The following is a 10,863-nucleotide window of genomic DNA, read 5'->3' on the forward strand; positions in this document are numbered from 1 at the left end:
TTCCCTTTGATTACCGTTTCTGTTAATCACATTAGCCACATTGCCACTCGAATCCTAAACATTTTCAGAGTGTCTCGGTGTTGTAACGTCACATCTGGGATCACACTTTTGTACTTTTGCTTGACTTCTTTGAAAGAGTCAGGCACCTAATCGCCAGCACACAGTCAGCCGCCTAACCCGCTCAGCCACCACGACCTCCACAAAAATGGAAGTCGTACAACTGGTAGTCTAGTAGTCTAATTTGTGCACCCGTCTGATAAGTGTAAATTGTCTCAGTGAGTGAGCGAGTTTACTTTTACGCCGCACGTTGCATTATTTAAGCCATATGGCGGAGATCTGTAAATGATAGAATCTGGACCAGACAATCCAGTTATCTGATCCAGACCAGTGGTCTAGTGAATTGGGAACCGATGACATGTGTCAACCAAGTCAGCCCGTCTGACCACTCGATTCCGTTAGTCGCCTCTTACGGCAAGCATAGTCGCCTTTTATGGCAAGCATGGGTTGCTGAAGGCCTATTCTACCCCAGACCTCCACGGGGCGTAATTGTCTCAGTGTTGCTCATTTAAACAATCTTAGAGTAGTTAATTGTATACTTTATATACCATACAACTGTTTGTGTAATGATTACAAGTAGTCAGTAATCAAAACAAGATTAACAGCAGTGCTGTTTAGTCAACCATACAACTGTTGCTGTAATGGTAACATAAATATTTCATCAAATATCAACTATAGAGTGTATCATGGTCACCCTATAAATTGTTACTTTTGTTAGTTTACATATTGATACAAATGCATATAATAAGAAATATTGGTATAACAAAACGTAAAATATGTATTAGTTTGTATGTCCTATGGCCCTTTTGACTTAAGTCAAATTAACGTGTGTGAAATATGAGTAATACATATAATTTAAGGTCCTTCATAATATATCTAGAAATTAAAATCGTTTTATAAATTCATTAAAAGCAAATCGCGCAACACTTTATGAGGTTTCAAATAGCATATGTATAATAAAGTAACTAATTGTGCTAGCATTATAAGGTAAAACTATAAACCATGTGAAACTAGATTAACACAGAAACCTACCTCAAAATACTTGGCTAATGTATATGATAGATATTCTGGATTACTGTGGATAAAAACACCTCTGTCTTGAATGACTGTGTTTAATCTCATCCACAACTAGTAAATTTGCGGACATATCACCTGCTGTGGAACAGCCATGGTAACAGATGTTTGCGAAAACGCAATCAAAGTCTGCCTCACCACAGGTATCTGTAACAGGCTAATCAAAAGTGTAAAATCGATAACACATACAAAAACCGAAAGGGAACCCATGGCATTCTGAAATCCCTAGGTAAGACTAATAGAAACCATCAGCTGCTTTATATACAACGGAAACTAGCAAATATACTTATGTGTCAATTACCTTTTCTGGAACTAAACATTGTTTCCGACAGTCGCTGAAACTAACCAGTCAGTTCCAGCAAGAGGAAACTGCCGGAAACCAACAATCATAGTTTCACTGAGCAGAGACCTACATGGCTCTGACATTACCCAGTTTCATGCAGGTTTCCGAAATCAGGAAACTTTGTTAGCTATATCATGATCAAGTACTAGATATGAAAAGAATCTATTAAACGGCTCTTAAGATATTCCAAGTCCTACGTAAGCCTAATACTATATCCACCACTATTCAACGGCTCTTAAGATATTCCAAGTCCTACGTAAGCCTAATACTATATCCACCACTTCGCTCTTAACGAGCGGCGGGGAAAATAACTACTTTGTAAGTATGATTCACGTTTATCTTCTCTCACACATATATGCCGTTTTCTGATTGGCTAAGCGCTCTTCTGTTACTTCTGTACCCCACTTACATTTCATTGTACCCTGCTGCCAATGGCAACTCATTCGGTACTTCGTGGTAGTGCTTCTTTATCACGAATAACATTGAATCACACACGATGCACTGAAATTACCGATGTTTTGCGAATGCAAATCGATGGCAAGGAGATACTCTATATGTTTTTCTTGTGTCGTCTGCAAAATCTAGTGATGGCTACGAAAAGATTTGCCTCGCATTCCAATAAATAAATTTTGACTAAACGTTCAAATGTAGTCTCTGTGAAAATTAAGAGTGAGTGAGTGAGTGAGTTTAGTTTTACGCCGCTTTTAGCAATATTCCAGCAATATCACGGCGGGGGACACCAGAAAATGGGCTTCACACATTGTACCCAGAAAATTAAGACGGGAAATTACACCGCAGCGACTTTACTAAGAGTGAGTGAGTTTAGTTTTACGCCGCACTCAGCAATATCCCAGCTATATGGCGGAGGTCTGTAAATAATCGAATCTGGACCAGACAATCCAGTGATCAACAACATGAGCATCGATCTGCGCAATTGGGAACCGATGACATGTGTCAACCAAGTCAGCGAGCCTGACCACCCGATCCCGTTAGTCGCCTCTTACGACAAGCACAGTCGCCTTTTATGGCAAGCATGGGTTGCTGAAGGCCTATTCTACCCCGGGACCTTCGCGGGTTGACTTTAATAAGACTAACGTTTGACTCACACAGGTTGGCCGAAGTGTACGATCCAATACCAATGCTTTAAATAGTTCATTGGGGTGTTCGGTGTGATAGATACGTTGTTCACTGATCACTCGAGGGCCATGAGTTGATGTACCCTCGATTGGTGTTTTTCGACCATCGGGCTGGGGGAACATAAACAAACATTGAGGGTACATCAACCCCTGCCCCACTCCTGACCTGTGAACCTTCACTGGGTATTCCCCTTGCTCGACTATTCACTGAAATGTAGAATAATGTTTTAGCAATGGAGAAGGAATCATTTTGAGAGAGACTATGTCAACGCACACATTGTACATCTTTGCTTAATGTACTGTATATAATTTGACATATTACCAAACTCCTGTTCGGTCCAAATGTAGATAAAACCAGTTACTAATAACGATGCACTTACTTTACGAACATACGTTACAGAGTTCCGATGGCCGCATTCACGTTTTGATTTAAGAGTACAATGGTTTGGTGGAGTGATAACGATCTATGTAAACACGTCGATCAGCACCAGCATTTCATGGAGCCATTCAAATAGTGCAACTTTACATTTGCGATCGATAGAGCAATATGAAACTGAATATTACATCAGCGTTTGATTTTAAATATAATGACAGTTGGTGGGTAACCGTGGTAACACATGGAGTAACTTTTTTGTAATTTTGTTTATGATAAAATTAAATAAGACGGAGGGTGATATATTTACAAAATGACCCCATGAAAATTCACTCGCCAATCGGGCCAATGACTGTGGTTTACTGGACCGACTGTAGTTCTACTAGCCACGGGCTAGTGGACCAGCGGTTATTTCAGACACTATCGTCCAACGGTGTCCTTGACAAGAAGGGAAAAAGCGTGTTCTGTTGTTGCAGTACTAGTTACACAGATTGCCGTATCTTCCACAACGGGTGAGTCATGATACATGATTACAACCATGCCGTTGTACTGATTGCATGCTTCTGTCCGTTCATGAGGAAATATAAGGGTTATCTATTCATGGTGTACTGGGCAATCCAGTTTTCATTATCTATAGATGTTTTCGAGCTAAAACCCAAACGCTGATCCTCAACAAACTACCGTGCACGTTTCCCACAGCTACTGTAGCGCTATGGCCATCATAGCTCCTATTCTGTTACATAGACTTACAGCTGTCGTAGCATTACTTCAGCGTTGCAAAACTGGGTCCATACTTCGAACCGAATCAGATATCGGCTTCAATCGCTTGTAAGGATTAACTTTAATTCAGGACTGAATTAGTGATAATGTGTGAGATTTAATGAGCATGTTTCTGTCCGTGTTGCAGAATAAAACTTACCTGAGAGACGAATTTCCGATTCTTGGCGGAGACGTTGTATTTGTCGGCAGTTGACAAAGCCAATCCAGTCACGGTAGTGTAATACAACCATATTGATAATTTTCTGTCACCACACCCAAGATAACCAATGAACAATGTGGACAGTATCGACGTGACTGCGAGTAAATATATCAAACTGTCCACAGGGTATACGATGGGTGACATTTAAAAAATGATTTAGGTAAAATTAAAGAGCGTGTCATGTGTGTATTTCACAATAAAAAACTCAATATAAACACTGCCATATTTTGAGGACACCCATGGTCAGATGGTTTGATATTATATGGTGTTACATCTGCACATTTCAGGATCCCGATCCACAAAGCATTCGTAGAGCTATGCCATTCGTAAGTCTATGGTGAACTATAGAGTTACGACAGATCGTAAAGTTACGAACGCTTTGTGGATCGAGGGCCTCCATGATAAACCAAGTATTATCGTGTCATCATTATGATTCGTTTACATCTGAGAAATATACTTAGAGGCAACTGATAAAGCTGATGCGATTATAGTGAGTGAATGGATTTAGTTTTATGCCGCACTCAGCAATACTCCAGCTATATGGCAGCAGTCTGTAAATAACAGAGTCTGGGCCAGAATCCAATGAATAACTTCACTAGCATCGACCTGCACAGCTGGGAACCTATGACGCGTCAACAACGTCATCGAACCCGACCACCCGATCCCTTTAGTCGTGATGCAATAACAGGGAATGTGTAATTACGACAAGTCACTATGATCAGCTGTTTCAAATTGCGAAACCCAGTTTCAATCTTGATTGAAAACTGAAGTTTGTTTCGAGAAATCAGGGTCAGGTGTGTCCACCATGTTGGGCGACACATACAGGATACATTAGGAATGATTGTCCTTGGCATTTCCGATACACTGGTTTAAGAGTGTACGAGTGAGTTTAGTTTTACGCCGGCGCAGCAATGTTCCAGCAATATCACGGCGGGGTACACCAGAAACGGGAGTCACACATTGTGCCCACGTGTGGAATCGATCCTGGTCATTCTGCGAGACGGGCGAACGCTTTAAAAATTAGGCTACCCCATTGCCCCTCCGGTTCATCACCATCTGATTGTGATTTAAATACCAATTGCGCAGATCGCAGATGCTTATGATATTGATCACCAGACTGTGTGATGCAGATTCTATTAATTTCAGAACGTCACCACATAACTTTAATATTATTGTGTCCGGCGTTAAACTAAATAGTAATTTAAAAACACATGCTCATGATATAGCATGAATCGTACCACCAATTCTGCCTTTAGAAGATACATTTCTTAAGGACGTTGAAATGGTTTTGTCGCTTATATTTCATGTGCAACACTAAAGCTGCGCATCCTTTTGTGACCATCTTGTGCTATTCCGTGACAAGCCAAAAAATGGTTTTGAAAATGGAGGATGACAAATGGGAAAGCCACGTGAGAAGTGTCTTATCTACTGTAAGATTATTTAATCAGTGACCTAAAGAAGGACTATTTTATTACCTTCAAAGATAAAGTGTAAAATTTCTTCTTGTACATGAAACTGGTTTAATTTCTTTTGGCACGCATTCATAATGGCACATCACATGACCCAATCTCACTCCCAGAGTAACGCCCAGTCTCTGAACATATAAATGTGATGAATAAACCCATTTAAAAGGAGCCTCAGCGCGATGGAGACTTTGAGAAAATCTACACTTGTTTCACTTAGGGTGGGCAAGGCAGTGGGTAACATAATGTGATTCAGGGACAGAGCCCATGGAACTTCCTCTCCCCAGTAATACTGCTGTCTCAAAAAAGTAAGCGAGTAACTTTGGCTCAACGCCGCTTTTAGCAATATTCCAGCAATATCATGCATGGCTTGGGACACCAGAAATAAACTTCACACATTGTACCCATGTGGGGAATCGAACCCGGGATATCGGCGTGATGAGCGAACGCTTTAACCGCTAGGCTACCCCAGGGCCTTCTGCCCCAAAATAAAGCAAGTCTAGGTTTCCTCCAGGTCATGAAATTCAGTTCTCTAAACTAACGCTCAGTCTCTAAATACATATGATATTGACAGTAACAAATAAACCCATTTAAATTTAAAAGGAACCTTACAGTGAGTTGGGTGAAATCTAGGCTTGATTCATTTATGACTTCAGCATTGCACGGGGGGATGGGTGGAAGGGAAAATAATGTGGTTCAGGGACTGTGGGATAGACAAAGGGGTTCCTTTTTCTATTTCCAGAGACTAAACGCTAGTCTAAGGAGGAGGGCCAACTCTCACAGATATGCTGAAAGACATAAGCCTCGTTTATTGGTTCAGAGAATTTACTTGAAGTCAGTAAAGAAGGCCTCTGTCTTATCTGATCGAAGGGACGGAAAAAGGGGCCCTATACAGGCTCAGAGACTTCTGACACATGAGTGAGGCCTTGTGATTCATCTTTTTCTACGCTTGATGTGAAGTTATTCTTAAGTGAGTGAGTTTAGTTTTACGCCGCACTCAGCAATATTACAGCTATATGGCGGCGGTCTGTAAATAATCGAGCCTGGACCAGACAATCCAGTGATCAACAACATGAGCATCGATCTGCGCAATTGGGAACCGATGACATGTGCCAACCAAGTCAGCGAGCCTGACCACCCGTTAGTCGCCTCTTACGACAAGCTGAGTCGCCTTTTACGGCAAGCATGGGTTGCTGAAGGCCTGAAGATTCTGTTTAATGTTCACTTTTCACTAATACTTCTGTCGGATTGTAGAAATGTTTCCTTGCATGCTTACACAATATATGAATCAGTTAGGTAAACGAAAGCATATGGTTAATAATCCGCCTTGAAATTGTCACGAGCGAGTATGCGATTCGAATTTTGAGACTTTTTCCAAATGATAGGGTGTTGAAAGAGTAAAAGGGTCTCACCCATGGGTGAGATACTTAAATAACGCTCTAAATTAGCTATGTTAAGCGAATTATTTAAATTAAGATGAATTTCGTGTCATAAACATACTTTCATTACTTTACAAACTCAAAAACTTAAATTTTGAGCAAACGTAACGTTCTCGCCCATGGCAGGTAGTTTAAATATTGAGTTTTGAGAAAAAAACCAACATCTTTCATCCTTAGTATATAACTATGACAATAGGATGTTGAATTTTTTGAAATCATTTGTCAGTAACTGGCCACAGTGCGCTGAATTTCTGAAATTTTGGTTTTACAGAATTAAACTGTTATGTGTTATGTCATAATTGTAATCGGCACATCTACTACGCATACGGTAAGTAAGCAAACGAAGCATTGTTGAACTCAACCCAACAAAATCTGTGCTGAAAATAATCCCTCCGTGACGACTTACTTGCATTGTTTCTTGATTCATCTCTAAAGTACACGAAGCTTGCATTTAAACCGTTTAGACACCAGGAGCTCCAATGCATTAACCGATTCAAACCTTTGGCAAAATTAACATGATCTAAATACCAAACATGTTTACACGGCATTGTTTTGACAACCGTCTTCAGCACATACACGTGAATGCGGTGTTCAACAGGGAGAACACTATGCGAGTCGCCGCACATTATGCACGTGAATTGTGTTGTAGATCATTCGCACGTGCTCCCCACGTTTTGCATGTGCCATGGCACGTATGCACTTCACATTGGACCAATTTTAGAACAAGCATGACCTTGAGATAAAGTGCAATCTTGGTGAGCCAATACCAAGCCAAAACAGCCTTCATTAAGACAATTCGTATTCTCACAAAAGATATCACTTCAACGATCGAAGCGAAAGTTGAAAAGGTTAGTATTTTTGGATGTCAACCTCTTTCGTGCGAGAAACATGCCGTTTCTGAGTCTCATGATATACTAAGTCTCAGTACCAGTGAAATAATATGACGATGCGACATTAAATTTGAACTCACTCACTCATGCATACTTATGAAGCTAGCTTCTTTTAAAACCACACCTTTTACCTCTTCTAAATGAGTCAAGGACTTTAAAGTTGTGTTCAATTATCAGTTTTGTCGTCAAGTATGAACCGACGTCACAGCACACCGCTGAAGAAACAAGTTCCTCGTTTGTTGTGAAACATATTCCCAAAGTATGAAACCTAAACTGTGCCTCGCACCGATGACACGCAAGATTGATAGATGTTTCGCACCCGGTCAGATAAAAGCATGCATCGGCCACTGAAGTATTCGGCAAGAAGTCTTATCGAGCATTTCGCTGATAAGCTCGCGCATGTTGACACTAAGGAGATGGATGGTTCCTCCGAGTTTTGTTTCTAGGGAAAATATTGTGAATAGCGTCTGCCCTCGAGTCGTGTGAAAACTTTTAACTGTAACCAATTTCAGAGCCTTCGCTGAAAGTTGATGGAACCAGTTTACAGCGCTGAATGAAAGATGATGTTTGACGGGACTTTGAAACATGACAGATGTCAATTAAAGTTCTTTTAAATACCTGTTAGAGATAACACTTTAAACAGAGACTAGAATCTGAATCTCTTGTCCAAAATAAGCATTGGACACACTTCAACAACGTTGACTGCAGATATAGTGGAAGCTTGCGAGATTCTACAAAGTGATGCATTTGGATCCAAATCATTTCAAAACTGGCTGAATTTAACCAGAAAACAATACAAGAACCTGTATACGTCGTGTTGCAGTATTAAAGAAGTTGTCATCCATATATATTTATTCTATTTGACTTCCAACTTCTAAATATGCCATTCTTGCAACAACTGACAACAGTACTGGCTAGCGACCAGTTATCGCCGCGTACCAATTATGACCAACACCTGGCTGTTGCGCTTGCGCAGACAGCTTTACTTGTACTTAGGTAGTACTTCACATATTGGCACGTCCAAAAAAAAAGACAGGTTACAAGAGTTAAAATTAGTGTGAGTATTTTACGTTGTAGACGTTACAAATATGAATCCCCTCAGAAGACGAGACCCAAACACATCGGGGTATGTCACGTGACCATCAGTGTGTTGACATGAAATTTCATGTACGATGAGAATTGAATGAAAATCATCCTGGCTGTGTTGTGAATCTATGACTTGATAATTCAGTCCAGAAAAAGTGCAGATACTAATGTGTCTGAACATACCCATAATGCCTATTGCCGGCCACTTAACTTTGGATGACCCAAATTTCCATCTCGGTTTTATAGACGTGACAGGTATCGTGCAGACGATTCTGACAAAATATAACCGCCAATTTTCACCTTCATCTTTACGTGTTCCCCCGAGAAAACAAACCTTGCCAAAATTGCAAACTTCTCAAAATGTCAAGTTTGATAAGTTCCCGTCTCCAAATTCTCATCAGCTTATATAAGCATCCGTCAACCTCCACAATGAGAACGAGTTTTGTTATTTTATACTTCCTGTTTTTTAAACTAATTCCAATTATGAAATTTCTTCAATATGTCAAGGTTTGAAACACTGTAGTTTTATTACCAAGTTTATGTCAAATTAGGTGAATAACAAGAAAACTTCAGAAGTGGCGATAATTGGTCTTGTTAGTTGTAGGGATCGCACAATATATACTACCGCGCTTCTTGTGAACCGCGTTTCCGAGAAACACGATCGACAACTATAAACAAGCAGAAAACATCGGCGAATAGCTGATCTATCGTCAAGATAAATTTTATTTCATTCTGTGAAGAAATAACGGAGCACATCGTTAAAAACCGCTTAAAAATGTCGATAACTGGTCCCTAGCCAGTAGGGAACCTTACTGAGAAAGAGAAACATGGTAAATCTCGCCCAACTATGTTGACAATGTTACGAGTAGTAAAATGGACCTGCTTGCTTATATCCCTCATCCGTCTTGTGTGTCAGGCGTAGAAGTAGCTGATAACTTATATATCTCCCGCTTCCACACCAATTTTTCTTCTGAAATCCTGAACACAATACGTATATTTGTCTAATAAGACGTCCGACAATGCGCGGCTGTTACTTGACTTTGTTTGGTACGGTCGTTCAGTGTGTGAAAGAGGATGCAAACGTTGTGGGTCTGTTGATCGTTCAAAACTTTGGTACTGTTTACGTAATTCGGGGCTTGAAGGGAAAATATACTTAGGTCTGAAAGCAATGTATGATAATTTGAAAGCATGCGTACGCTGTGATGATGATTTAACTGACTTTCCGACTGTCCTGACTGTGTTCTCATTCCCATCCTCTTTTCCTTTCTTATCAATGAATTATACTACTATGGCAAACGGAAAACATGGTGTCCAAATGTTTCCAGATCTAACAGAAATCTTAATTCTATAATTTGACGATGATCTTATTCTTCGGTCAGAATCAGTTGTTGGGCTTCAGGCACAAGTACTTATTAGTAAATATTTTAGAAAGTTACAAAAAATGGAACCTATCCATGGAACCTTGATATAACACATACAGTCATTTTCAGACAAGGCGGACCAGTTGTATCAAGAGAAAGTTGGAGTTTTGATAATCAACTTGTAACTGTAAGAAATCAGTACACCTGTTTTGGTTTTATGTGTAAAATAACCATTAATTTGAAAAAAAATATCGGTTCCTGAACTAGCCTTGAGGGCAAAGAAAAGCATTAATGTGTTTATTGTCAGTTATGCCTAACCTCGGCGTGTTGACATCCAAAATATTTTTTAAGCTATTTGATTCACAGCCTATCTTACTCTACAGATTCGACATATGGTGATTCCAGCGTTTTGAAAGTATCGATTAAATACAAGTCATCTATTAGCGCGTAAAACGTTTCTTGCATTGGTCAGTCAACTCCAACATGTATGGTATATGGCGAATGTGGGAGACATCCTTTGTGTATCAGTTCCTATATCAGATGCATTAAATACAGGCTGAAAATTATATGTATGCATGAAAAGAGACCACCTTACTACTAGTACGCTTACAATATGCTTGTTTTTCTGGCAGTCTAAGTAAACTTAGCCTCAGTGTATTTCG

At 40.0% G+C, this 10,863-nt stretch overlaps 1 protein-coding gene across 1 annotated transcript in view; it reads right to left on the bottom strand.

The window, feature by feature from the left end:
• LOC137298084 (beta-1,3-galactosyltransferase 1-like) overlaps positions 1-7,453 on the bottom strand; it is an 83,272-nt gene extending 75,819 nt beyond the window's left edge. Inside the window, exon 1 of the mRNA XM_067830152.1 lies at positions 7,271-7,453. Coding sequence (XP_067686253.1) covers positions 7,271-7,315 — 45 coding nt within the window. The 5' untranslated portion in view covers positions 7,316-7,453. The remainder of the gene's footprint in view (positions 1-7,270) is intronic.
• Between the last annotated feature and the right edge of the window lie 3,410 nt (positions 7,454-10,863).

Source organism: Haliotis asinina, chromosome 10, assembly GCF_037392515.1.
Source record: "Haliotis asinina isolate JCU_RB_2024 chromosome 10, JCU_Hal_asi_v2, whole genome shotgun sequence".
NCBI lineage: Eukaryota > Metazoa > Mollusca > Gastropoda > Lepetellida > Haliotidae > Haliotis > Haliotis asinina.